General features: G+C 37.5%; 1 protein-coding gene across 14 annotated transcripts in view; it reads right to left on the reverse strand.

Annotated features, from left to right (window-relative positions):
- The window catches only part of ROBO2 (roundabout guidance receptor 2), a 1,416,559-nt gene that overhangs the window by 58,845 nt on the left and 1,330,180 nt on the right, over positions 1–27,534 (reverse strand). For 8 of the 14 annotated variants that reach the window (XM_042456981.1, XM_042456980.1, XM_042456983.1 and 5 more), the window contains 4 exons: positions 25,904–26,075; positions 20,225–20,407; positions 2,180–2,222; positions 485–612 (listed from right to left, as the gene is read on the reverse strand). In XM_042456981.1, coding sequence (XP_042312915.1) covers positions 485–612; positions 2,180–2,222; positions 20,225–20,407; positions 25,904–26,075 — 526 coding nt within the window. Of the gene's footprint in view, positions 1–484; positions 613–2,179; positions 2,223–17,440; positions 17,468–20,224; positions 20,408–25,903; positions 26,076–27,534 lie in introns of all 14 variants that reach the window. The other 6 variants (XM_042456971.1, XM_042456970.1, XM_042456979.1 and 3 more) reach the window with 1 other exon arrangement.

Here is a 27,534-nt window from a genome sequence, read left to right on the forward strand (position 1 = left end):
ATGAGATATCCAAATTTCCAGCTGTGCAACAAATCAGAGAACTAGTTGTACAACCATTTGAATTAATAGTTGAACAACCTCGCATGCCAACAGAAAAATGCATAGGCACTCCAAGAGGGAAAAATGCTATAGCTTGTGCAACTAGGAAAACCAGTGGAATCTGCTGGCACTGATTTTGTCTCCACTAATATCATATCAGATTTAGGCCCTTGTTTGACTTAGAAGCTTTTCCACAGGTTTCATAAAGCAGGAGAAAATTTGAAATGGGAAGGTTCTTTCAAGAAGTGTAGATACATGTCTATGAAAACAATCCAATATACAGGAAAATGTATAATTTTTTCATCTTAATTACTAATATTGTTTTATTGTTGCATGATATTCTCTTTTTGAAGACTTGCATTTCCAGTTTTATTTCCAAATAAAATTTCTCACTGGCCTGCACACAGTACACATTTTTTTCTTGAAACATTGCCAATAAACATACCTCCACGCCCAAAATTCCCAAGATCATTGGGTCCACTGGTGCTGTTGTTTACCGGAAGGCTGGTGGCTGGCCAGGAATCTGCAAGCCAAGGATAACTGGAGTCACCTGCATTTAACAGGCCTGGTCGACTGAAAATATCCAAAAAGGAAATGCATCTGTCAGAAACCTCTGTGCCATTATAACTGAAGAGAGTTTATTTGTCTCTCTCAAATAGAATTCAGCAGTTAGAGATTTAAAAAATGATTTAGTATTTAAACTCATGATTTAGAATTTAAAATTATTTTAGTATTTAAATTGTACAGTAATGGCTTTTTAAATGTAAAATATTAAGTGGTTATAGAATTTAATGTAAATCATATGTACTGTCTGTGGAAAAAGGAGAAAGCATCAGTTAAAAATCTACTACAATCCAACTTTCCTGTCTCTATGGAAAACAATGAGAATGCTGTACTACTGGAGGATCCTAAACAAGGGATGAATGATAAATTGCCACCTCAAGGGAACAATCAGTCAAAGTGACTGTTCTGTATCAGCCATTTCCAGGACTCTGAGCAACTATTCCTTCACATCCTGCATCCCAAATGCCTGTCTGTCATCTACAAGCTGCTAGCTTTTCCTTTGAGCACTCTTGCATGGTTTTAGAGGAAAGCTGTTTGAGTAGGATTAATAGAAAGTTCAAAAGAACATTTTTATCTATCTTAACAGGCTTTCATGTTCATGTAATTGATTTCAGATTTTGAGAACAAGTGAAGATTGACTATGTTTTAATGTTTACTACTAATGTTTGGTTCCCAAATTTATAAGAAAAAGTGGAGAAAGTAAGGGAACAATGCATGAAACAAAAGATCTTCAATTTGTATTTTATTATTGGTTCACTTAAAACATAGGGACCATGGGAAACAAAATATTTGACTAAGCAGCCGTTTGAGCTGATCCAAAAGAGTTCTTCATATGGCCTTACTTAACATTTTAACTACCATATTTCACTCTTTTGCAATGACTCCATTATGGCACAATCCCAAAGAAAAATGTGGGTTTCTATGGAAACAACAATAAGAAGATCCAACAGTATTCCTGCCACATCTATGAACTCTCATTAGACCTAATCTCTTTTTTGCTAAAATATTGATTAGATAGGAGATTGGAAGTTATTACCAGAGCCTAATTACAATCTCCATATTGGCACAGAGAAAATAAATGAGGATATATGGGTCTGTTATCAACTTTTATCAATTTCAGTTGAGTAGCCAAAGTTGTAGAATCTAGTCCTATCAATCTACAACCTATTCATCTTCCATGAATCATTTGTTTTGTGATCGACTGGGTGTAATTGTTCACTCACAGCAATTTAGTAGCAGCCAATAAGGAGTCTTAAACAACAGCAACTTCATTTACTAATGCCTAATTAATGCAATAAACATCCTGAAAACAAATGAACACATTCCTTCTGATACTTCCTACTAATTTCATCTCAGACATCTGGGAGATATGAAACATCTGGACTTGATTCCCCTCAAGTGTACAACAGATCATTAAAATCTGGTCTAAGTCATTTAATTCCTTCTAGAATTGTCACTCTCATGACTGCTCATATATTACTTTTTAAGGTTCCTATCAAAAATTAAATATGATGGGCCATAGATATGATAAAATCTGAAACTGAATGTGATTTTTAAAAAAGAAAAAGAAGCATACCTTCCATTGCTCATAAGTCCTCCATCTCCTCTTTGAAAAGTGACTGTTTGTGATTTTCAAATACAAAAGAATATGAAAAGACCATTAAGCATATTATGTCATTTACATCAAACCATATCAGTATAAATTAGATAGTACATTAAGCATATAAGTAAGTCGGCCCTTCTTATACATGGATGTTTATACACGGATTCAGCATACATACGTAGTTTGAAATTTTCAAAAAAGTATAAATTTCATATCAAACCTGATTTTCCATTTTTATAAGGGACACCATTTGCTAGGTCATTATATTAATAAGACTTGAGTAACACAGATTTTGTTATACATGGGGGATCTTGGAACCAAACTCCAGCGTATAACAAGGGTCCAATGTATAAAACAGAAACTGCCATATTGCATGTTTCTTGCTACTACACAATATAGATTTAATCCATCTCTCAGAGCCACAGTCTCACGGACAACTTTATTTCTGATCCATGACATGATGGGCTTGAGGGGGGAAAATCAAAATCAATAGATTCAATAAGCTTTGAAAACATGAAGCCAAAAGTCTCCCAGTTGCTCAAAGTCTATTGAAAACACTGGCTTTCCCCTCATCTAAATTAAAATGAAAGCATGTGTGTGTGGTGTGTGTGTGTGTGTGTGTGTGTGGTGTATGTATGTGTATGTATGTATATATATATATATATATATATATATATATATTCTCTTTAGGAGGTTAACTGCAAGAAATAATGATCAGTCAGTTACCTACAGGTATATGTTTGTCATCACATAATAAGGGGAGCGGGGATGATAGTACAAAGTTTGCTGATAATGAAACAGGAAAAACATAAAATACAGTAATTCACATTTTATAATAAAATACATTTTGATTCCACACTGAGAATGCTTTGAGCAAAGCACATGATAAAAATGCATGAGAGCCAAGAACAGTTCTTGTCCTCTTATTTCAGATAAATAATTAATAAACACTTCACAGAGCCAAATCTGAAATATATCTTTTGTTGCTGGTTATATTTATGAATATAGGTTCCCGGCAATTTCTAGGTTATTATTAAGGCCGTAGAAACTTTTCTAAGAATAGCACAGAGGATGAACAGCCAGATGCAGTCACAGAATTCTTCACTGCACAGTGACTGAATATTGAAACCTTGTCATATTTTCCTACATGACAACTGCCCTACATTTTTGTGGTTAAATATAATACAATATCTAATAGCTAGTCATAAAAGAAAACCCAAAATGAGGACAAACATAAAGTTTCAGTATGAGAAAGAATGAAGATGACTGTGCAACTCAGTGAATCAGGCAAAGAAAACAGAAACTGGAAAAAGACTGTATAGATATACGATTCCATCTGGGATCTCAAGTGAAAGTGTATAGGTCACAACAATTCTGTGAAGTAGATTTGGGTGAAAGATAAGTGTCCAGCTGAATGTCAGCCAATGTAATGGCTGAAAGGAGATTCAAGCCCAGGATTTTTCATTCCTGCTTCTACTATTTCAATTACCAGGGAGCACAAATTGGGTTTAGATGTATGGAATGGCCCTTTGTACCATAGGCCAGAATGAATATCGGCATACAACAGATATTACAGGATTAACAGACTTTAAACATCTTTAGGAAAATCAGTATTATTTTACACATATTTTTCAATAAAACTCCATAAAATGATTGCCTATTGTTATATAAATACATATAAATTATAGCAGAAAGCACAATCTCAGACAAACAGCTGTATAGATTTGCGATGTGAAAATGGAAGACAGAAGTGCCATGATCCACACAGTCACTGACATGTAAAGCTGGGTATTTATTTATTTTTTGCCATGTTATCAGTTCCACAAGTGGCTTCACAATGCACAATGAAGACAAAGAGAACTCCTTTGGGATTTCATTCAGAATGAACTTAGGAACTGATGATTAATTGCTCATTACCACTACATGGACAATTATTGTTGCTAGCAAATGACTATAGGCATATATCATATTAAATGTTTCACTATACCTCTCTGGAAGAAAGTTTATGTAAATATGACTGAATGGCAATTCTGTGAAATATTAACACAAAATGGCATGGCAACAAATCCTTCACTGTTATGTTACTTTTTAATATATTACCAAAGAACTGAATCTATTTTTAAAGTGAACCGATATTTTACAATATTATGCCAAAAAGGATGGTAATATGTTTATTTGATGGCAGATGGCATGCTTAGAAATATGTAACTAGAAACTACGTTTGATCCTTCCACTTTTCTAAACTCATCTTCTTCCATTTTCCTATTACAATATATTCTATATATGTAAAAAACAACTGACATCACTTCAAAGTAAATTTGTAAATACAGATTAAAGAACTCGCAACTGGACTGGCTGAAATTTACTTTCTGTCTCTTTCTCTCCACAACAGCCCTTCAAGCCTGTGAATGTTTGTAAACCATACTGCTTTTCATTTCTAAAAATCCCAAAGTGATTATAGTAAAAACAGATACAATAAATTGGTACTCTGAGGTGCATTACACACGCTAGCCGTGCACTCGCAACGTCACTTCTGGGGCACAAAAAGAAGTGCCATTTTGGGGCTTCTTTTTGCGCCGCGAGGGAGCCGTGCAGTTTGGCTGCTGTGGCTCCCTCACGGACCGACCGGCAGCGCCGGCAGACAGCCACTTTTAGGTGGGCTGTAACGCACCTGAGAATAAAATAATACAACAATAAAAACCATGAAATTCACCAAAAACCATTCATTAAAAACAGGAGGATTTGATAAAGTTAACTACAGGGGTACCCCGGGTTACGAAATTAATTCGTTCCGCCGCCGCTTTCGTAACCCGGAATACTTCGTAAGGCGAAAAACCCATTGGCGCTAATGGGGAAAAGCCGCGATTTCGTGTGAAATAGCGCCGAAAAGCACCAAAAAAATTTTCGTAACCCGAAATAACCTTCGTAACCCGGAACAGTTTTTTTGAATGGATTTTTTTTTGTAACCCGGAAATTTCGTAAGGCGGCGCATTCGTATCCCGGGGTACCAGTGTATTAGTGAATGATCAGAAGAATACCCTGGCAAATAGATTCATCTTCTGCTGGTGGCAGGAACATCCAACAGTGAAACCCTGTCTAATTTCAGAATGGTCCAAAACACACTGCAGCAATAATACAGTTAGAGACCACTTTAACTGACGGTTCAGAGCTAGGGAATTCTGGGAACTATAGTTTATTGTGGCACCAGAACTATCTGACAGAGAAGGCTAAATGTCTCACAAAACTACAGATGAGATCTGTATGGGTGAGATTGGTCTTTCAGGAAATTGGGGACAACTGATTACACTTCATTTAATTCACCAATATACCCAGGTAACAGATCACATTGTGCACAACAAAACCAGACTGCTAAATAAAGCTGAATGTCATCTGCACACTGGTGAGACACCACCCCAAATTCCCCCAAAGTTTTCCCCAAACAGTAAAAACCATTGGGGTAAACATAGGCAGAAAGACAGTGCCAATCCATGAAAATGATCCTGCAGAATCAATGCAATTCAGTAATCTCAGACATCTGGTCCAGGACAATACCATGGGTGATGTTATCAAAAGCCATGGAGAGATCAAGGAAAAATAACAGGGCACACTCTCAACATACCTCTCCTCAAGAAGATCATCCATCAGTATGACCAAAGTCAGTTCCATTCCCAGACCAGGCTTATGCCTAGACTGAAATGAGTCTATATAAGGTATATCATTTCAGAGCTTCATCCAAAGGTAGATCCATCCTTTCATGTCCGTTGTCCAAAATTTGTAACTGGACAATAATTATTACAGAGCTCTAGGTCTAGAGAAGTTCTTCTCAGGAATGATTGCATAATGGGCTCTTTAAAGGGAAGTGGCATCACTTCCTCAAAGAGGGTTGTGAATTACCCACTAGCTGTACCCACAAGAGCAAGGGTGGTGTAATGGTTTCAGTGTTGGACTAAAGTACTGTGAGACCAGGGATCAAATATGCACACAGACATAGAAACCCACTGGGTGATCTAGGGAAAGTCACACTCTTTCAGCTTCAGGAGAAAGCAAGGGCAAACCCCCTCTGAAAAAAAATTCTGCCAGGAAAACCCTAGTTTAGTGTCATCTTAAATAAGAAATGACTTGAAGGTACATAATAACATCAAAAGGCCTAATAATCCAAGATGAACAGGTGTCAAGAAAGTATGTGGTTGGCTACACCAATTAAACTATTTTGACTAGATCTTCAGGCTACAGTGACAAGCAAGGGACCTACTGAATGGGATAGGCTGTGGTTATTTATGAAGGTATCCCTCAAAACTGGGTGGAGACATGAAAAGGGGCAATTAATCAACTATCTTGAATTCATTATCTGTCATTCACATTCCACATATCAATTGGTTTACCATCTGTCCTTTATCTTTTCCTATTCTTGAAATAATTGACAGAACTTCTTGGGCAGTAGACTAGACAGTTATTTTTATCATGTCAGTGAGAGAAGAAATGTTGTACTACCATTACCTTTGTAAATAAATGCTCAGAATGAATGCTCTTTTAGAACTTAATCCTAAAATCATCTGGAAAAGCAACCAGATATAATAATAATAATAATAATAATAATAATAATAATAATAATAAATAATATAGGAGGAAATATGTTCTCATTTACTTACAAACAGGACTCTTACAAAATATTTCGAAAGCAGACCTGAAATTCAACTGAGATACAACTGAATTGTTCATGATTATTAGAAAAGTTCAAAAATATTGCTTCTGACTTATTTTTTTGGATCTTGAGTTGTGCTTTTTGTTTTGTAATAGCAATTATTAATCCCCCAAAAAGCAAAATACTTTAATCCATACCTGACTATTAAATGAAGGGACAGAGTTGGTTAAAATTCTCTTTCTTTCTTTCTTTCTTTCTTTCTTTCTTTATTTATTTATTTATTTATTTATTAGTATTTCTGCATTACCTCCCAACCCACAAGGGTTCCTGAAGGAATTAATTGCAAAATTCTTGCAATTATTTCTTATCTAAATATTTAAAATTATATTGGATTTTTCAAAGCTTCAGGATTTCATATTTTTCTGCTCCTGGAAGGTACCTCCACATTTTTGTATGTGGGTTAGGGTGGGGTACAGGGCATAGTTGCTCCTCAGCACCTTCCTCACCATTCAGCCGCTCTGAATCGCTATGTGCTGTTTTTTGTGAATTGGAAGGAAGGTTTCCATAAGGGAAGTCTGTTTCCACCTGTCCTATTGTAAACATCTGAACTGGATCTAACCCCATGAAAATGATTAGGCAAGTCAGCAAGAGTTGTTGAGCATCTGAACTGCAGAAATAATCCAATTTGACACACCTTTAACTGTCATAGCTCAATGGTATGGCATTCTGGGAACTATAGTTTGTTGCGGCACCAGAGTGTCACAAATGATCACTATTCTGTGGAAAAGTCATAAATGGCAATCTAATATCTACAGTAATCATGCTGCTCAATATGGACTACATTATTTATTTTTTGTTTATGTTGGTATTGTATTTCTCACATATTCCTTGGTTTCTGGAACTGAAAGAAACAAGCCTAGAAATGCTGAAAGAAACATATTTGAATATAGTAGACTACAGTGTGTACAGACATGCCTGCAAAAGAAAATAATCAGTGAAGCTGATTTAGTTCAGAATCTGAATTGCTGAATTTAATTTAAACATCTTCAAAATGCTGTGACATCTTGAAAATCAAGAGGAGGTAGGTGTCTTTCCTATCAATATTCCATCTGTGTGTCTTTATCTATTTCGACAAAGAACATGTGAAAAAAAAACCTCATTTCAGTACTTATACATCTTACACATGTTCATAAAGTGATGCCAAAGTGCAATCATAAGGTAAAGATAGAAACTACTTTTTAAAATATGATAATACATAGGGATTTACTGAATGTGTAGGATACATTTTTTTAAAAAAATAATACTGTAACCCCTGTTAAACTGCAAGGCAAAGGCTAAACAAACAGGGTGCATAATTTTCATACACACTCACACTGAAGGAAAATCTTATACAAATAGTATTCAAATATATTATCGTACTAGTTAAACTATTTACACATCCTATATCACAAGTTTAAACATAACCTTCGTGCTTGCTAGAATAGAAAAAAAATAGGAATAAACACTCAGCTGACATTTTCAGGCAAGAAAGCCGTCTGTGTGCCTATCTCTAGTACGCCACATTTTCCTACTACAAATGAAAACTTTAATGTTGCCAGTCAAGTCTCTTTCCTTTTTCTGATAAGCTGTTCCTCAAATACGAAATAGATTAATCCTCTTTTAATAAGTATTAACTCAAAACAGATAATCAGCGTATAAGAATTCTATCAAATCTTCTGCCTGCATTTGGATGATTTCTGTCAAATAATTTATAATCATTTACTACTCTAGAACTTGTGTGGTAAAGGTTTAGCTAACCATTTTTAATTTGTTTATGCTTATGTAGTTTGAAAAAAAAACTTTACAAATCTAAGGGTGCTAACATTTACTACTTGTAAGCAAAAATGTATACCCCCCTGCCCCAGTCAGATTGATAGTAAACACACTACTGAAATCGCCTCTGCATTTCCACAAATATAACTGTACTTAAGAGACTAGGATACATAAATGATATATTATATTCTTGCTGTTTCAGTAGATACATGTCTATGAATTATATATTGGTTACTGTATATACTCATGTATAAGTCTAGAAATTTTTGTCAAAAATTTTACCCCCAAAAGCTGGATTGACTTATCCACGGGTCGATGTAAGTACTGTATTTTACACTGTACTCTTTTCCTTCCCTGAGTAGAGTGGCAAAAAGTAAGAGTTTAGTTCATTCCGGGAGCAACCAAAAGAAGCACCAACCCCTCTACTCTTTCCACCATGAGGCGGCTTCTGGTCTTTTTGAATGCTTGGGTGGGAAATGGCAGTGGTGGCACCTATTTGGTGCTTCACCTCAAAGGAGTGCCAAGCATAATTGGGCTTAGAAGGATCTGAATAATACATTTCTGTATGAAGACAGTAAACTTCATCCTTTACATCCTTTGTTACATGCCCCTAAATTCAATCCCTGCCTTATCCATGAGTCATATCAAAATTCATAATTTTGGCCCCAAAATTTGCCTCAGAGGATGGGGGTCTTTTGTTGTTGTTGTTGTTTTAAAAAAAGGTTTCCTTACTAATAGAATTACATTTATAGTTGAGGAGAAAGAGTAGTGGCCAAGATTTTAGCCTTCTACTTCATTTTACAATGCTGGAAAAGACCTGAATCATTTGTTCCTATTAGGATCCACCAAGGCCATATTTTGCCAGGTTTCCTCAAACCTAGGTGGGTTCTAGACCGCCGCTTTAAGGCGGTCTGCCGCCGCCGCCGCCGCCGCTTGCTCTGCGCGGGAGCCTCAGCAGCCAAACCGCGTGGCTCCCGCGCGGAGCAAAAAAGAAGCTCCAAAATGGAGCTTCTTTCAGCGGCGCACTGATGACATCATTAGGGCCGCGCGACGTTCGGACGCTCAGCGTCCGATACATCAATATGGAGCCGGCCATGTAGAAGGGCCGGCGCCATATTGTACGGACACACTCCGTACTAGACTCAGGGGCGTCTAGAAGAGATGCCCCTTTTTTAAAATGGGACGTCCTGTGGATGTCCGAACTGCCGGTTTGTAACCGGCCCTAAAGAATTATTTTATTTTCATCAGATTAATTAAGTACCCTGGAGGCACCAGGTCCCATCTGATCTTGGAAGTTAACCAGATCAGCCCTGGTTAGTACTTGGACCAATTAAGACCAGGTGCTGTAGGCTGTGTTTCAGAGGAAGAATCTGGCAAAACAACCTTTGAGTATTTCTTGCCTAAGAAAACCCTATGAAGTTAATGGGGTTGTCATCAGTGACTTAAAGGTACACACACACACACACACACACACACACACTATATATATATATATATATATATATATATATATATATATATATTGACCTAAATTCCCTTGGGGGATTACATTAAATACTTAAAACTATAAAAAGAGAGATATGATTTAAAAACACACATTTAAAATCAAAGTAAAAACAAGATGAAAACATCAGGAAATTCAGTGCTTTCCTTCATTTTTCGCTTCACACCTTCATTTTTAAAAGCACCCAGAAAAGGAACTCAGAAAATCATCTTAATGTCTGGGAAGTATTTGGCCATACCACAAAGCACACAATATTTCTTTCCATTCCTCTAGTATGATGCCACAGAAATATGTAGCTGTTGTTAATTAGCTGGGTCACACATTTATCAACCTCTGTTGGTTTCTCACTGTTTATAATCTATGAAAGAGATGACAGAACTGAGATGATGTGGATGCTCTAGCCTTAGATTAATATATATCAGGATGTGCAAACCAACATTCCAGTGCTGCAGTAATTTAGCTGTTAAAAGATTTGATTAGACTTACATGGTTTATACACAATGAAGAAAATATTGTTGGACTACAACTTCTCTAACCACAGAACAAGGTTACAGGGAATTCTGGAAGTTATAGTTGCTCCAAAAAGGAAAAAAAAATCCCATGATCTTGCACAATGAACAGATATTCCTAATATCTCATTGCAGTGAATTATTATCTCTTCTCCCTGGCTCCTACTTCTTGAATTTTTCTTGTCTTTCCCTTTCAGTAATGCATTCAGATCTGGACATTATTGCTTCTGTATTTCTATCGCTATCTCTGATTATAAGACTTGTGCTTCCTTACTGTTCCTATTTGCTATGGATATCATCTCTATCTAAGTGTGCAAAGCTCCCCCCCCCCACATTGCATCATTATGTATTTTGAATACTCTATAAATTAAGACAGTGTGTGAGGTCTACAAATAGAAAGACATGGTATAAATTAGGCTGTTCCTTGGTTTGCACAGTAGCTGCTTCCCAGCTGCTAATACTGAATGAAGATAGTGTGCAGGAAGACTGTGTGCATTGGTATGTGTTGGTGTGAATGTGCGGTGATGTTTGTGTGGATCTCCTTGCATGTGGCCCCAAGCCTATCTATTGTTAGATTGCCAAAAAGATTTGGTGCTCTTTCCTTTGGTGTTAAAAGGCTTTCTGCATGTGTATCATGCAACACCCTGGCCTCTGTGATACTGGCCTTTTAAAAAAGGTGGGGGAGGAGAGGGGGTGAATTGCAAAATCAACCGCTGCATAACTAAATGCATATGCCAAAGGCCTCCTCATACTATACTGTATAGCATTTATCAGGTACTGTCTTCCAGTACCAGCCTTAGTGGAATGTATGAACCAGAACATAAGATTGTCAAGAAGAAGCTAAAGATGGTGTTATTTATGTTTAGGTCATCATATTCAGGATGCAATCAAGAGTCCCATCTGAGGACTTTTTCACATGGGACGCAAGCATTCTTAAATCGTGATTAAATCATGCTAAAAGCACAATCAGGGGGAAGAATACAACACCCCCACATGCTTCTCCCATTCATGCCCCATGCGTAAACAGTAATGGACGTGTCATTGGGTAATAATGGGAGTTTCCGTTATTACCCAATGATGCCTCCATTACTGTTAACACATGGGACAAGAACGGGAGAAGCACACAGGGGTGTGATAATCTTCCCCCCGATCGTGCTATTAACACGATTTAATTATGTTTGCCTACTCTGTGTGAAAAAGCTCTTAGAATTTCACCCTCATTGTATTATTGACTGTTGAAAGCCTATTATAAGCCAACATAGACTTTTGAACTTTATTATTTTGGAAACAGAACATTCCTGTACTGCAAAACCTCACTTGCTATTATTCAGACTGCCTCAGTGAATTCTACACTTATCTGTTCACTTATGAACAACGTCAAATTCAGATCTCTGTTATGTCACTGAACAGAGCTTACACACTGGTGCGTTTCCTAATTTCATAGAAGAGGAACATTTGCTACTACTTCAGTTTACACCATGCCATATTTTGCTTCCTAATATCTTTCCAGGCTACTCTCCTCCACTGTAAACATGCCAAGAGTCCCTGGCAATGACAGTCTTGTCATTTTTATACCTACTTGTGGGGAACCACAAGGACCCAAGTGAACATTGTCCTGTTAGGCAGCTCCACATCCTGCCAGCTGCCTCTCTTAGCAGGCGACTGTGGTCTCCAGCTGAGCTTTGGAAGAGAGGCAACTGAAAGAGAGTTCTCAAAGCCAGGTGCTGAAGGAAGCAGCTGGCAGAGAGGCAAGAGAGGTGGGGCTCCCAGAGAGGCCAGGAGAAGAGCAGCCTGAACATGAAAGGTAAAGGGATGCTTTAAATTAGTTGAATAAAGCCTGACAAAGCAGTAATGGTGGCAGAGGAGGAGAACTGAAAGGAACTTAGAAGGAATGGCAGAGAAGAGGCAAGCTAATAGTAGGGGGTGGCTTGAGGAGGGGTTACATTTATTCATAGTAAATCAGGAGATTGACCATGGCAGAGATAGAAGAAGCACTTTTTTTGCATGACAAACAAAGAAATAAAATCTGGGGCACTTTCTAGAAAATGGTTTGAATTTTGAATAATAAAATGTATTATCTTGAGCAATTCGTGCAGCAGAGGTGAGGTGAAATGTGGTAATATAGATGGTATGAACTTTCTTACAAGCTCTCATTTACATTTGTCTAAATGTGAAGAAAGGAGTATATTTCCACCCCCATAAGTATGCTCATTTGTGAACAAGCTTAACGTTTGCAAGTAGGCTGCTGATAGTTTTCCAAAAACATATTTTGCTTGGCAGTTTGTACCAATCATGCAAGTGCTGAAGTAATCATAAACCGGCACAACAAGTATTGGCAGAAGTAATCTATATCATGGGAGTCCTGCCATTGCAAACAGAATTCTCATTATTAACCTAGGCAAACAGATATCCAATGACAGGAACTGAATGGAGTGTTACGGCACTGTGAACAAGTAAAGCATTAAATCATTTGGGTTGGATGAAAAAATGTTCAGTTTGTGGTTTTAGCAACTATTTATACTAGGAGATTTTGACATTGTGTTTCTGAATGTAGCACTTAAGTCAAAAGGTATTCACATCAGAGCTAGCAGTCCAGCCAAGGAGTCCAGCACTTAAAAGAGAAAGTGAACTTTCACAAAGGTGAAAAATTCACCCTAGATATATGGCAATTCTAAAGCAATACAAACCTAACCAAGACTGTATTCCCTTCCTGACTGACTCCAAGATGGATGTTAATTGCCAAGGCCCCCAATTTAAGCACTGGTACCCCTCTGTGGCCAGGAAATGGACACCTGTGTCGCCAGAGAACTCCAGGGACTGCAACTGTCCAATTCTTTCCTCCTAACTTTGTCCACTTTTCTGGGTCCAAATAGCATCTAGAAATGATGTAGCATCAAAATAACATCAAGAAAGGATGAAATGAAAGAAGGATAGTTGTGGAAAGCAGAGGTCCAAAGGGATGGTAAATTGAGTGTGTACAGCCCCTAAATCTCCTGCTATTGTTGTGGGGTAAAAAAATGGGAGGTGTAATGAAAGTCCTGCAATTGGAAAACAGAGTTCATAGTGGGGAAGAAATCAGATTGTGGAACTGGGACATAAACGAAACTGAGAACTCAAATCAGAGCATGGTTGCTGAAGGAAGCCATACCTGTGATACGTCCAGGCTGGAGAAATTGTCCTGAGAAGCAAGAACCTGCTTTATAGATGAGTACTGGCTGTTTAGATTTTCCAGTAAGGATAAAAGGACAGAGGGACTAAGTTAGATTATTTGTTTGCCTCCCTTCAGGGATATCAGTGGTGTGTGTGTTTGTGTGTGCAGGCCACACCAGGAGACACCCTAAGGTCGGGTGATAACACTGCTTCCTAAACATCTACCTTTTGGAAGAAATGGGCTATGGTACTCGTCTGAATACCTTTAAAATGCTGAAGAGCCAGTGTGAGTGGGGCAAAGCGCAGTGGGAGGAGAAAAACAGTGGCCTCACATTTTTATTTTATTTTTTTTAAAAAAATTAACAACTTTTTATTCTTTTATTCTTTAAATTTCTTTAAAGACATGACATCTTACCAAATTTTCACCTCAACCACATGAAACCATGCACATATAAACACGTTTAGGCTGTGTGTAGATAATGTAATGTAAATGTATAATTTTAACTTTGCTAGTTGTTTATGTCACAACTATTGCCATTACATACAATGATATATCAGAATTACATTGTATAAGTAACATTAGTAAAACAAAATATTATGAAGTATTCTGTGTGGTGTGGTTTGGGAGGACATCATAACAAGTGGAGAGGTGACACCATAAGTTACTGCACTAAGTGATGCCACTGCCTCCTCTTCTACCATCTGACACATAAACAATTTGTAGGCACTATTTTATGTTGGTTGTGGTGCTTCTTTGAAGATTGGTTCCACAGGGTGGTGTCGGTGGGTTTCTGTATGAGTGTGTATTTATTGACATCACCATATCTCCATAACTGATTTGCCTCCCATGATAAATTATATAACACCTATGTGGAACCATTGGGAGCAATCTGGGATTTAGGTAGTGTTGTTATCTATGTGCAGATGATAAGCAATTCTTACTTGTCCTTGTCAGCAGTAATAAAGAAGTTCCTGACATTCTGAATTACAGTCTCCAGTATACACTTATTCTTTATCCACAAATTCAGCTATCCACAGCTTGAAAATATTCAAAAAAATATAAATTCCAAAAAAGTGAACCTTAATTTTGTTATTTTACAGATAGCAAAGGATGTCATTTTACTATGTCACTGCATTTAATGGGACTTGGACATCCACAGATTTTGATATCCAGTTGGCGAGGGGAGGGGGGTCCTTGAAACAAACCTCAGTAGATACCAAAGGTCCATTGTACTTCTGTATGCAATTCTTGGAGGCATTAATGAGCAGAGTATGAACGGAAAACAGTGATTTATTCTGGACACAAACAGAGATTCTCCTGGTCAGGAAGCAGATGGAATGCTAAGTCAACATGTTTGGGACAGGGTAATACTGTCCTTGAAGAGATAGTTTCATGGTTTGGTACTGGACCTGGCTTTACACCTGGATGACCAGGCAGCATGATGTGACCTGGAATTAATTTGGCTAGCTGAGAATGGTGCTTCAGCTGCATCTGTTCCTTTGGCGATCCGAATCTGGTCACAGTAACCTAACTGAACACTATGGCGCCTTACAGATGGGCCTAAGCGGCGCCGTCGTTGCGCCAGGAATACGCGCAAGGGGCGGCGCTTCCGGATGCACCTTGCCCCTCGCGCGTATTCCGTACGGCAAGATGGCAGCGCCCTATACAGATGGGTGCGGCCATCTTGACGTAACGGACGCGCAGCATCCGGACGTCTAACCCAGGAAGAGACGTCGCGAGTGCGCGCTTTGGCACTTGCGGCGGCTCTTCCGGGTTGCCGGAAGGAGTGCGATTTCTGCATTCCTTTTTTGCAGCGCGGAGGAGTCGCGCGGTTTGGCTGCTGCGGCTCCTCTGCGCTGCAACCGGCAGCGGCCCAAGACCGCCCCTTTTGGGCGGTCTGAAACGGGCCTATATCTGGGTTTAGTTACCACAATGCATTTGATATGGCGCCACTTTTGGAGAATCCTTCAAAGCTTCAGTTAGTCCCTGTAAAGCTATAGGTGGGCACTTTCCCATGGGATTATGGCATGTTACAGACCGCTGAGAAGCAGTGATCTGGCTCTGCCTCCGCTTGCAGTGTCCAGGAACCGCAGCCTTTAAATGGCGTGGCTCCCGGATGCTGCAGAGAAGGAGCACGGAAATCGCGCTCCTTCTCAGGCCCCGGAAGAGGCGCCGCAAGTGCCAAAGGGCGCACTCGCGGCGTCACTTCCGGTGTGCCATGTGCGGACGCAGAGCATCCGCTACATCAAAATGGCGGTGCCCGTATGAACAGGGCACCACCATTTTGTATGGACTGAGTCCGTGATAGGGTAAGGGGAGTCTAGAAGAGACGCCCCTTTTTCAAACTGGGACGTCCTCAGGACGTCCCTAATGGTGATTTGTAACCCGCCTCCATTACTGATTTTCTGCACTAATAAACATGGGTTACCTCTTGGGCATAATTCAAAATGTTGGCTACTATATTTAAAGCCTTAAATGGCTTAGGAACCCAGGATACCTCGTGGATCATCTCTATCTATATCATCCTGAATGAAGGTCTGAAGAGAACGCTTTTCTCCATAAACAGATTATGTGAAGTTCCCTGTTAATAAAATTGCCCCCTCCCTTTCTGATTTTCTCTACATGCTCAAAGATGATTTAGTCCAGCAGTTTTTTGCTGTATGTAGAAGATAATGTTACAAAGTTTTCCTTTTGACTACTCATCTTGTTTCCTCGGTTGATTGCTACTGAATGATCATTTTCTGAATTAGAAATATCAAAAGTTAAAAAAAAAAATCTCCCACATACTGAATCAGGGGATAGGTATTAAAATGGAAATACCCCATTTGTGGATTTTGCCTGAACTCAAAGTGGAGAAGGAATAGGGGAAATGCAGGGAAACAAAACAGTTATCATTTGCCTTAATTGCGACTGTTAACTACAGCTATTACTTTGCTTGTCCACACATATGTGGGTTGGTTGTTTACAATCTGCCACTTCAGCCACAGTTCATTTATTCTTCATATAACTTAATTACCATTTACTATAATTATCTACCGTATGTTAGATTTGCTATAGAAACTATATACAAAAAGTAATTGTGATTTCTGGCTTTACAGATATTTTTGGTTTACTCTAAATATTTCTGTGGATTTGCTGCAATAGAATGAGTTGTTATATGTTTGAGTTACTAACTCAGTTGATGTTGAAGAAGTATGGGAATAGGTTAACGTCTGACCATGTCTGGCATATATTTAAAACCAAACATAATATACACAGTGCAGTTTTTTTTTTAAAAAAGTCAATCTTGGAGATCCTTATGCATAACATAAGTCCATTTTGAAGAAGGCTTCCTGTGAAATAATTGTTATGCTTCAACCAATATCTTACAACTTGTCTTTCAAGACCCATAAAAAACTAGAAAGTTGAAAGACTGGGAATTGGGTAGAACTATAAGGAAAAATATATTAATTACTGTATATTTTAGCCTTCGTTGTCAATTTAGAAAACTGAGACACAGGCAGAGTGCTTCTTCTTGTCTATGGTCTTTGTATAATCTGAATGACTGGATAAGATTCAACCAATATATGCTGCATTTGCATGTTGTTGGGGTAAGAGACAGACTAATGGACAGTACCTGCAGGGGTGAAGGTGAAGGACTGAACTGCAAAACAAGAAAAGTAAATACGTTATGAGTTACAAACCTTGTTAAGAGGTGTCAGTTAAAGGGGGTGGGGTGAAAATCCTTTAAAAATGACTTATGCATGTTGTTTAATTGTGTGCAAATTATAGCAATAGAGTTTTAAGGAAGAACCAGCCAACAGTCCATGACAAATAAAGAATTGAAAGAGGTGAGTGGCAGCCATTGACAATTACATTTTAAGAGTAACCAGTAAGACAGACATGCACTCTTTCTCACAGATGCTATGATCAGCTTTGAAATGTAATTCCTTATGAACTCATCACTATCAAGCAAATGCAACATCTGTCATGTCAGCCAAACATCTTAAAATGTGATGAATGTAGATACCATATACATAAGTATCTGACTACAAGGACCTCTTAAATATAGATTTTCCATGGTATTTGGTGCTGCCCAATGACATACGATTGGCAGCTAGAAACCACATTTTCTACACATTTCAACAGAAGGTCACACAAACTTACATATATGGTAAATTGCACATTATTAAATGATTCACGGCCATTCACCAAAACATGCTGTTTTTCGCAACACTGAGGCCAAACAGTTTATGATATGAAGCATTTTATTAGCCCCAATGGCTAGGCATGTTATGTATTTAGCACATCTGATGTTTATGAAAGTCTAACATTAGGGACTGAAACTATTAAGCCCTGAATATCTTAATTATGAATGCCTAAAATAATATGATGACAGATCATAGCTTTTAGTGTTAGTGATCTTGCCATATCTTAATTTCTAAACGAAGTTTGCTGATTCATTTTAAAAACACAAGAGAAAACAAGACATATAAAGGGAAGAGCTGACACTCTAGGAGGCAACAGGCTTAAATAACCTTTGCAGTTGCTCTCTATGATGTGGTATAGCTTGGCCAGTTAGGCCAAGCTATTGTTACTCTCTGGCCTCAATTCATGGAGGTCAACAAAAAGGCCCTTTCTCCTGCAGCAGTTTTGCTGCACAGCTCAGAGACCAAATCAGTATATGCTCAATAGGAAAGGGAGAAAATATGCGTAACACAGTCTATGAATAATGTAGCTTTACAGCCATGGTTATTTAGGTTCATGGTACAGAATTATTAAGAAACAGGAATCTAAACTCAGATTGGTGTACCATATAGCCACATGCAATTCTACTTGAATCATCAAGACTGCCTAGATAATCAGAGATCTGTTCTTCTTTATAAATAATAAGGTTCCAAAATTGAGGACCACATGCAGAAACTGGCAGTTCAATGGTGTTGTTACTTGATTCCTATGGGATGCAAGGTTCTAATACGTTCTAATTCCTATTAGACCACACACTGAGGGCTGCAGTAGTACTTATTTAAAGGACCTTTTTGCTTTTGTGTCAAATAAAACCCAGCTGCAAAGAGTGGTTATTGTTTAAGCAGAGGACTGTTCTTCAAACAGTCACTAAACATGAGACACATTTCTGAGGTACATATTAGCCCTCTTCAACATTCTTCTTGATCAGCAAATCCTCTGGACATATCCCTTAAGAGCAAAATTCCCTTTAAGACCTTGTTGCTCAATGTGAGTTCAGCTCACATGACCCTATGCCTGTCTGTACAGACAACATGGACACACAATTTTACATGATCAAAAATAATGGAACACAGAGAAAACCAGAGATTTCAGAAGTTCCAGTGTTCATAGTGCTCTAGGCATCCTGGTTTCTTTCAAGAATTGGAAAATGCATCATGCAGCCATTTGGGATGTCTCACACAAGTTACAATTGTTGTGTTTAAAAGGGAAAAAATGGAGAAGTTTTTTTTTTCTTTTTTCACAAATAGGACTTTGGATCAAGGTGTGATCACATAAAGTGAGTGAGTTTCTAAGTAGAAGAACTACTACTATTTTCTTGAATAAACTCTACTGCATGAAGTTTTGATTCACAAGACCTAAATTTTGTATATTCCTTCATGTCTGTTCAAGGTTTAAATTGATCTTGGTGCAGATGACTCAACTGCATTTATTTCAAGGTACTACGGAGATTAACGCACCAGCTTTCATTCCCGCACCAAGCACGGGATGTAAACTCACAGGGATGGATTGTATTGCACAATTCTGTCCCCAGGCAGTACTTATTCCATTATTTAAAAGGTCTGGGAGAAACCTGGGTTGGGTACAGGATGAGTACTGCCCAGGGACAGGGCTGTGTGATAAAATCCTTCCCTGTGAGTTTTTACATCCCACACCTAGTGCAGGAATCAAAGCTAGTGTGCTAATCACCTCAAACATGTGTACCTTCATGTAAGTTACGTTTAGTCATGACTGCCTGTGGGAACCAATGGAAAATGTCAGTCTTGAGTACCTTAAAATCTATTTCTTCAACCAGAACTTTAGTGTTCAGTCCGTTTAGTTAGAAAAGTCCCAGTTTAGGAGCATACTTTCTTGTTCCCTTTCCCATTTAAAGTTGGGTTCAGGATCTCTGTAATGCCTGATATGGGAATATTTAGACCTCAACACAAGGACCTCAGTGTAAAACAGAACCTAAAATTATTAGGTGTTTTATATCAGATGTACTCATTATGTGAATGTTAAACAGCAGCCCTGTAGCAATGATGAAATGTATAACAAGCAATGAGCCAAAACTCTTCATCTCCCTGTTCATTTGTACCAAAATGAGCAAGCACACAGCATTCAATTATCCCACAGCTTGAACTAGTCATGTTTTTACTGAATGTCAGTTTAGAAAAACCATTGTTCCTTTTCTTACCTGCATAGTTGCTGAGCCCCTTCCTTTTCTTTCTGCGCCAGTACAGCCAGATGCTGAAACCCATGAGTATCACCCAACATGCACCACCAATTCCAGCTATAAAGGCAGGCTGCTTGACAACGTCTGTGATTTGCTCTGTTATGCTGTTGTTGTTTTCCGTAATAACAACTTCATTACGACCTCCTGGGTAGATTTTTTTAAAAAATCAAACAGCATTAGAAATGCTGGACAATAACAATTTTAAAGATTTTAATTACGGCAAGCAATAGTAATTTTCAAATGCTCAACAACAGCCCCTATAGCATTTTTTTACTACTCTTTGTCAAATTTTATGGAAGATGTGGTAAAACTTGTCTTTAGTTTCATTAAAAAGAAAAAAGGGAAATCCACTAAGAAAAGAAATAGAGATATCCAAGAATTCAATGTATTATCATTCTTCTGGATAATATATACACATCCAGCTTTGATCCATTTAAGGCTTCATGACATTTTCCCACATTGATGGTACCTAATTTATTATTAATCTTAAACATTTAGGTCAGAGACAGATTTTTAAGAAGTATACTTCCTGTCCCCTGCCCTTGCTGAAGAGACTAGAATAAAACTCCTGAGAATGCTGGACATACATTGTACAGAATGGGATGAGAGAACTGAGTATTCAAATGCAGGTTGTTTTTTTCTACAGTGTTCTAAGCACAGCAGGCTCCCAACTTTCCTTGTGTCAATGGAACAGAGTACATATACATGTAAGGAAGGCTTTTAAATGTGTCCCTTCCTTTTACTGTTCCCTGTGTACCTGAAAAGGGGTTCCTGGGGATTGTGGGAACCTTAGCAATGCTGTGAGACATGAAGAGTAAGGAAGGCACAGGGGTGGAGTAGAGCGGGCAGAAATGACACTTCCGTCCTACTCACAAAGGAACTTAGGATCCAAGCCAATATATGGACAAACTTTCTAATTATATAAGTCACACCTAGTATTATTTTTATTTTATTGATTAAAAATTAAATTGCAGCATTTACTGCAATAAAAAAGAAAGGATATTTATTCTTCTACAACATTCATCTTGATATAAATACAGAGAAAAGAGGTATTTATTTGTAGCTGAGAAATAAATGGTGCCTCTGGAGTGCAAATTAATCATATAATAATTGTATACTGCCTAATAAGCAAAACAAATAATATGCAGCATAAAACATTTATTGAATGACCTTGCTTTGCAAATAACTGGATTCCTGCTCTCTTTTCTGGCTTCTAAATTTGTGAATGGGAGGCCCTTGAACAAGATTCAATAGTAGGGGGAAATTAGACAGTGATGTTTCCTTCAATAACAAAGGAATTTAAAGTAGAGGTTTTTGGTTGTTAGATGTAACATTTCAGCCACTTACACTCTGGTCATTACTCTCTCACAGATTACAACCAGAATTACAAGATAAATTTACTGAAGTAAACATTTCTTAGCTAAATTATACAACGCTGAATTACCTAAAGAGATTCAAGTGTCTGATGTCTTGACAACTATATTTCAATAAATTGAGGGAATATAGTTCATTCCACATCAAAGGATTGCAAATTACATCATTAAAAAAAAAAGCTGTGCAGTTGCTAGCTTGCTCAAAAATGCAGGATTATTTTGTATAGGAAAGAGTTCATTTTGGGGATTAGATATTTAATGACACCATACTGTTTGCTTTCAGAGACAAAAACCTGGAAAGGAGCCTAATTTTTCTGAGCCATTCAAAAGGCTAGTTAATCACTAGTAAATGTTAGTTTTGGGGCCCCACACTTTGCCATTTACTATTTTAGACTAGGTATTACTTCACAAAAATGGTTAACGGTACATTTATACGCACACACACACACACACACAGAATTATCCTGTAATATGTTATTAGTGACTCAAAAGAAACATTAGCAGTTGGCAGCTGGCACACATTTTAAACTCCTCTTGATTGGCTGTAGTATCACTTTGGATTTTGTTTTGTGGCTGCTTCAGCTTTTCCTCTTAGCATCTTTCATGTGTGAAATAGTAGGATGTACTACTAGGAATGGTATCTCAATGAATACAGAATGTTTCCAACATTCTCATTTGAGGGTGGAAAGAGATTTTGCAAACAATGAGGGTGTGGAGGATTTTAAAAAGTAAAATGGGAGATGAGGAGCAGGAAACCCCAACAAAGGCTTGAAAAAAATATTTTGAGATGATCCATACACATGTCAGTGGGAGTGATCTCTTAGGGTTCATACATATGCAGAAATAAGGGTGGCTTTTAGTTGAACCAGAAGGACCCAATTCAGACCACAAGCTGCTGGTGTTACAGAAGATTCCCACTCCATTAAGGGAACTAAACTCTAAAAAATAAAAAGTCAAATAACTTATACCCAGTTCTCCAAAAGAGAGTTTTATTAGCCAGGAATATTTAGTGGGAAATGGGAGAATTGAAACATATATGATGGTGTTCTTCATAGTCCAGGGAGAAAGAAGTAGCACTGTTTCAAAGCAGTCTATTACATGGCTCAGTATGTGAGGTTTATTATAACTTAAAATTAAAGCTCTTAGAAATACACCCAGTGATTTAGAATACACAAGCCAGCAGACTCTGCAGAAATTTTGGGCAGTGTTTCTTCAATATTACTTTCAGGCCAAAGTACTTAATCTCTCTCCATTAACTAGGACTGCCCTTTGCAAAATATAGAATATCAGTCAATCAAGCCTTTATTACAGCCAAGAAACCAGAAGGTAAATAAGAAATAAAAGTCACAGCTCATCTTTTAACGTTCCTTGTTTTCATTAACCAAACAAATGCAAAACAGTAAGTTCTGTTTTCCTCTCTTCCAATTCAGTCCCAGAATCATACTGTGGTGGGGAAAAAATGAGCTTAATTGTAGGTTTCTGGGTCAAATTTTCTAGATGTTCTTGCATTCATTTCTAAACTAACCAGTTTGGTCATGAAGCTTATACTAATATCATAATGTTAAAATTCAACAGCTTCAGCATTCCCTTAATGCCTACACTCTTTATTGGTATAAAACCTTCAAACATTTCTGAAGCCTTTCTGTTCCTTCAAGAAAATTACTTGCTGCTTATCGTATGTGACAGAAGAAAATGTTTGAAACCTAGGGGAATGACATACTGTATGGCTAGAACCAAGATGTTAGTGTCCACTATGTAGAATGCCTTTGGTTCCTTCTGACAGCCTGCTGAGTAGTAACAGTGGCTATAAATAACATCACCTTTATTTTTCATTACCTGTTCTTATTCCTTTAACCCAGTGGTTCACAAACTTTTATCCTCCAGATGTTTTAGACTTCACCTCTCAGAATTCTTGGCCTTTGGCCAAACTGGCTGGGGCTTCTGGGAACTGAAGTCCAAAACACCTGGAGGACCAGAGAATGGAAATCACTGCTTTAAGCTGAATCCATGCTAGGTAGGTGATAGAATGCCATCTTATTCCATCCATACAGTGCACGTTAATATTGCACCAACTGCATATACAATGCATTTAGAATCCTTTTTCATTTAATTGTAGAACAAGTGTGGTGGGGTCTCCTTCTTTGGTGGTCTTTAAGCAGAGACTGGATGGCCATGTGCCAGGAATGCTTTGATTGTGAATTCTTGCATGGCAGGGGGTTGGACTGGATGGCCCTTGTGGTCTCTTCCAACTCTATGATTCTATAGTTCTAACAGGTAAATAAAATAAAATAAAATAGTATAGAATAAAACCTTCCATGGCAGCTTTCAGAGGACTTCAGTGCTTCCCACAGGCTCTTTGTTAGGAAGGCTGGTTTTCAAATTAGGTTAATGTACTTTTAAGTTAGCAGCTTGGCAACCTGTTCTACCCTTCAGTGCCTTGCAATTACATGTGCAAAAGTAATAATTCATTTAAATGTCAGAATAACATATGCGTTGTGATTTCAGCAGCTGAACATAAATGAATACGGATGTACATTTCCCACTGATGTTCAGCAAAATTAATGTAAGTGTTAAGATCTGGAGAAAGGTGGGATTTATTTTTTTACATTATATTTAATCAGAATACACATGCATATGTGTATATCAGGCATGGTATCACTGTATTACTTTATATATTGCAACTGCTTTCATAACAATCCTGTCAGTTAAGCTAATTAGACTATAGACAATGGAGATATGCCACCTGTAATGCTCCAGTGTTTCTGCAGACAAAAATATAATGTAATATAATATCTTCCTCCTATTGTAAAGTGATGAAGAACAGTACTAATTTGCTGAACCAAAAAATAATTAGACACATCAGGTGCAATTGCACTTATTACTGTGAAAGCTTACAGCTGTTTCTCCTGTTATTACACCAGTGATCAAGTCTCTGAACAAGTTAACTGTTGAGTGAACTGACAGAAGGAAACACTACAGCAGACTCTCTGTTCCTTCTCTTCTCTGCCCTCCCCAGTTGATTCTACTTTGCTTATTCCTTGTTAAATACCCACTCTGCCCCTTCAGTAATCCCTTCACTAGCATGATCTACTGCTGCCCTGGTTAACATTCATGGACATGCTCTGTCTGACTTAGCAACCTCTTTTTTAGTACATTGAATCTGGAAGGACATGGTGGCATCTGGCAGGTTTGACCTTGGTCATATCAGCGTCATTCATTTTTTCTGTCTGTTTTTTTTTAAAGTAGACTCTTTCAGTTTCTTCTCATCACATGCAATCATGTGACTGCATCATCCCTAATAACACAACAGTTATCTAAGGCAGATTGTCTAAATAGCAGCTCTTTTTATAATTTGTAATGTAGCGTTTCAGCACAGCACCTTTCTTTCTGTACCAAGAACTGTGTTTCATGAATTGCCAAAATCACAAATACTACAAAGGAAGGGCTAGGCTACAGTCTTGTTCCCTCTGTTTTGCTAATTTTCTTTGTGAGTATATGTCTATACAGTACATGAGAGGAAAAAGTTAAATGTGAAATCCCATTCTTTATTTCCTAGAATGTTTGTGCAATGTGACTACTCTGAATGCATGGATTGATTCTTATTTAAAATAGTTTCCATTGTATTGTAATTTTCACAGCAACTTAGCATGCAGCTGAATACAACTGTGCCACATATTTTTATGCTCCCATGCTCCTGTGGTTCCACCTCATTTATGCCTCAGATGTATTTCAGAAAGGCAAGGTTCTAGGTTTGCCTCAGGTCATGAAACTAATTCAGCATGGAGAATAATAAAAAACAGACATTTCAAAGGAAGGAAATGACATTACCAGCTTTTCTCTCTGTTTTGACTCAAGACTTTTGTGTTTTGGCATAAGATTGAAAACACCATCTGCTTAGAATAGCTGATAAACACTAAACCTCAAATGCTCAGACAACTTTAAACATGCCTTGGGCATCAGCAGCATAAACAGGGAAATAATCTAGCAGGCAGAAAAAAAAACCCTTCAGTTAGCTATTTTATAAATCGATCAAACTGCTGAAGTGATAAATTCATAATGCAGCATTACTTTAAGACACTAATCTATGATTTTAATACATTTCAAGAAAAGAAGAGCCATTTCATCTCCATCATTCTGATCTTTTTTTTCTAAAGAGAAATAGAAATTCAGTGCATAATGTATAAAGAATATTTTGACTGCAGTTTGTGAAAGGTACCATAGCATGCTAAAGGTGTAATACCCAATAGCATGACAAATATTTACTTACCAATTATTATGGGTTGTGGTTCACTTTTTACTCCAACACCAGCACTGGTACTTGCTGCAACCTCTACTCTGTACTGAATACCTGGATATAGGCCTCCAATTACTACAGATCTAATTGCTGCATCTACAGTCTTGTTAATATGAAATTTTGTTTCATTGCCCAAGCACCAGATCTGAAATATGGAAATAATTGTTTAAAACTATTTCTTATACATTTACAAGAAAACAACAATGGTGGAACAGCAATATTCAACACAAAATACTTTGTCTCTTCAGCCTTTTTAAGATTACCTGGCAATATTAAGAGCTTGACAAGAATATAAGTTTATACACATAAAATATTGCATGGATATTTTCATTAAAATTTCAAATCAGAACAACTATTCACATATTTAAAAAGACTGAGAACATATAAAAGCAAAGAGAAATCCAGCCTGACTTCTACAAGAATGAGAGAGGTTTTCAATAAACCTTTCAAATTAGAAATAGAAACAATTTGACCATCTCAATATTTGTACTTCCATGAATGTCAATAAACATAGACTGCTGGTCCTTTAAGGTAGTAAGAGAGTATCACTGACAAGAAATTAAAAGTCAAACTATACTTACTTTATAGATTATAGCTAGAACAATAATGGTTTTATATCCATATGACACATGGTGACACAATGGAGTTAAGCTGCCTCCTCAGGTTTTCAACAAGTATTGCTTAGCAAGGGAAAAGCATCTACAACTACACTTGCTGCAGTACTTCCCCACTTTCACAACACTCCCTATGGCTTATATATATGGTTAGGGAACACTATTGAATGGATAGAGATAGCATTAAAAATATTAGGTCAGCAGAGTTCTTCTGTACATGGAAATCAGATCCTATATCAATTTCAAATCTATGGCAAATACATACACACATTTTTGATGGGTTGCAGGGAAAGAAAGTTAGAAAAATTCAGGGTTGTGTAAATGTGTGGGGTACTATCAAGGCTAAAATCTATTTGTAGTGAGTGACATCAAGAAATTTATCTATTGTGAAATCATTCAAATTACTGTTTAAAAAACATCTTGGAGTGGAATTTTGACACAGACTTTTATGTATGTATAACCTCCCTTTGGAAGCAAAGAAGAATCAAAAGCAGTAGGCAGATTTGGACTAGGCAAAAGGAATGAAGCAGGTGAGCGTCTGATAGACTTTTGTGAAGCCAACAACCTATTCATTGCAAACACATTTTTCATATAGCCGAAGGAAATGTTATACACATGAACATCACCAGATGGTCAACACAAAAACCAAATATATTATATAATTGGAAGTAAAAGACGATGAAGTTCCATACTGGTGGCCAAGATTAGACCAGGTGCTGATTGTGGCACAGATCATGAACTACTCATTTCAAAAATAAAGATAAAACTCAAGAAGAGAACAAAACCAGTCATCATACCAAAATACAATTTAAACAACATTTCCACAAAATTCATTGACAATATAAGGAACAGATTTGCAGTATTAAGAATAATTGATTGTCAACTGGAAGGGCTTGGGTCTGAAGCCAGAGACATAATGAAAGAAAAATGCATAAAGACACTTTCAGCAGACAAAAGGAAAGTGAAGAAACCATGGATGACAGATAAAAT

Source organism: Sceloporus undulatus, chromosome 3 (assembly GCF_019175285.1).
Source record: "Sceloporus undulatus isolate JIND9_A2432 ecotype Alabama chromosome 3, SceUnd_v1.1, whole genome shotgun sequence".
In the NCBI taxonomy this organism is placed as follows: Eukaryota; Metazoa; Chordata; class Lepidosauria; order Squamata; family Phrynosomatidae; genus Sceloporus; species Sceloporus undulatus.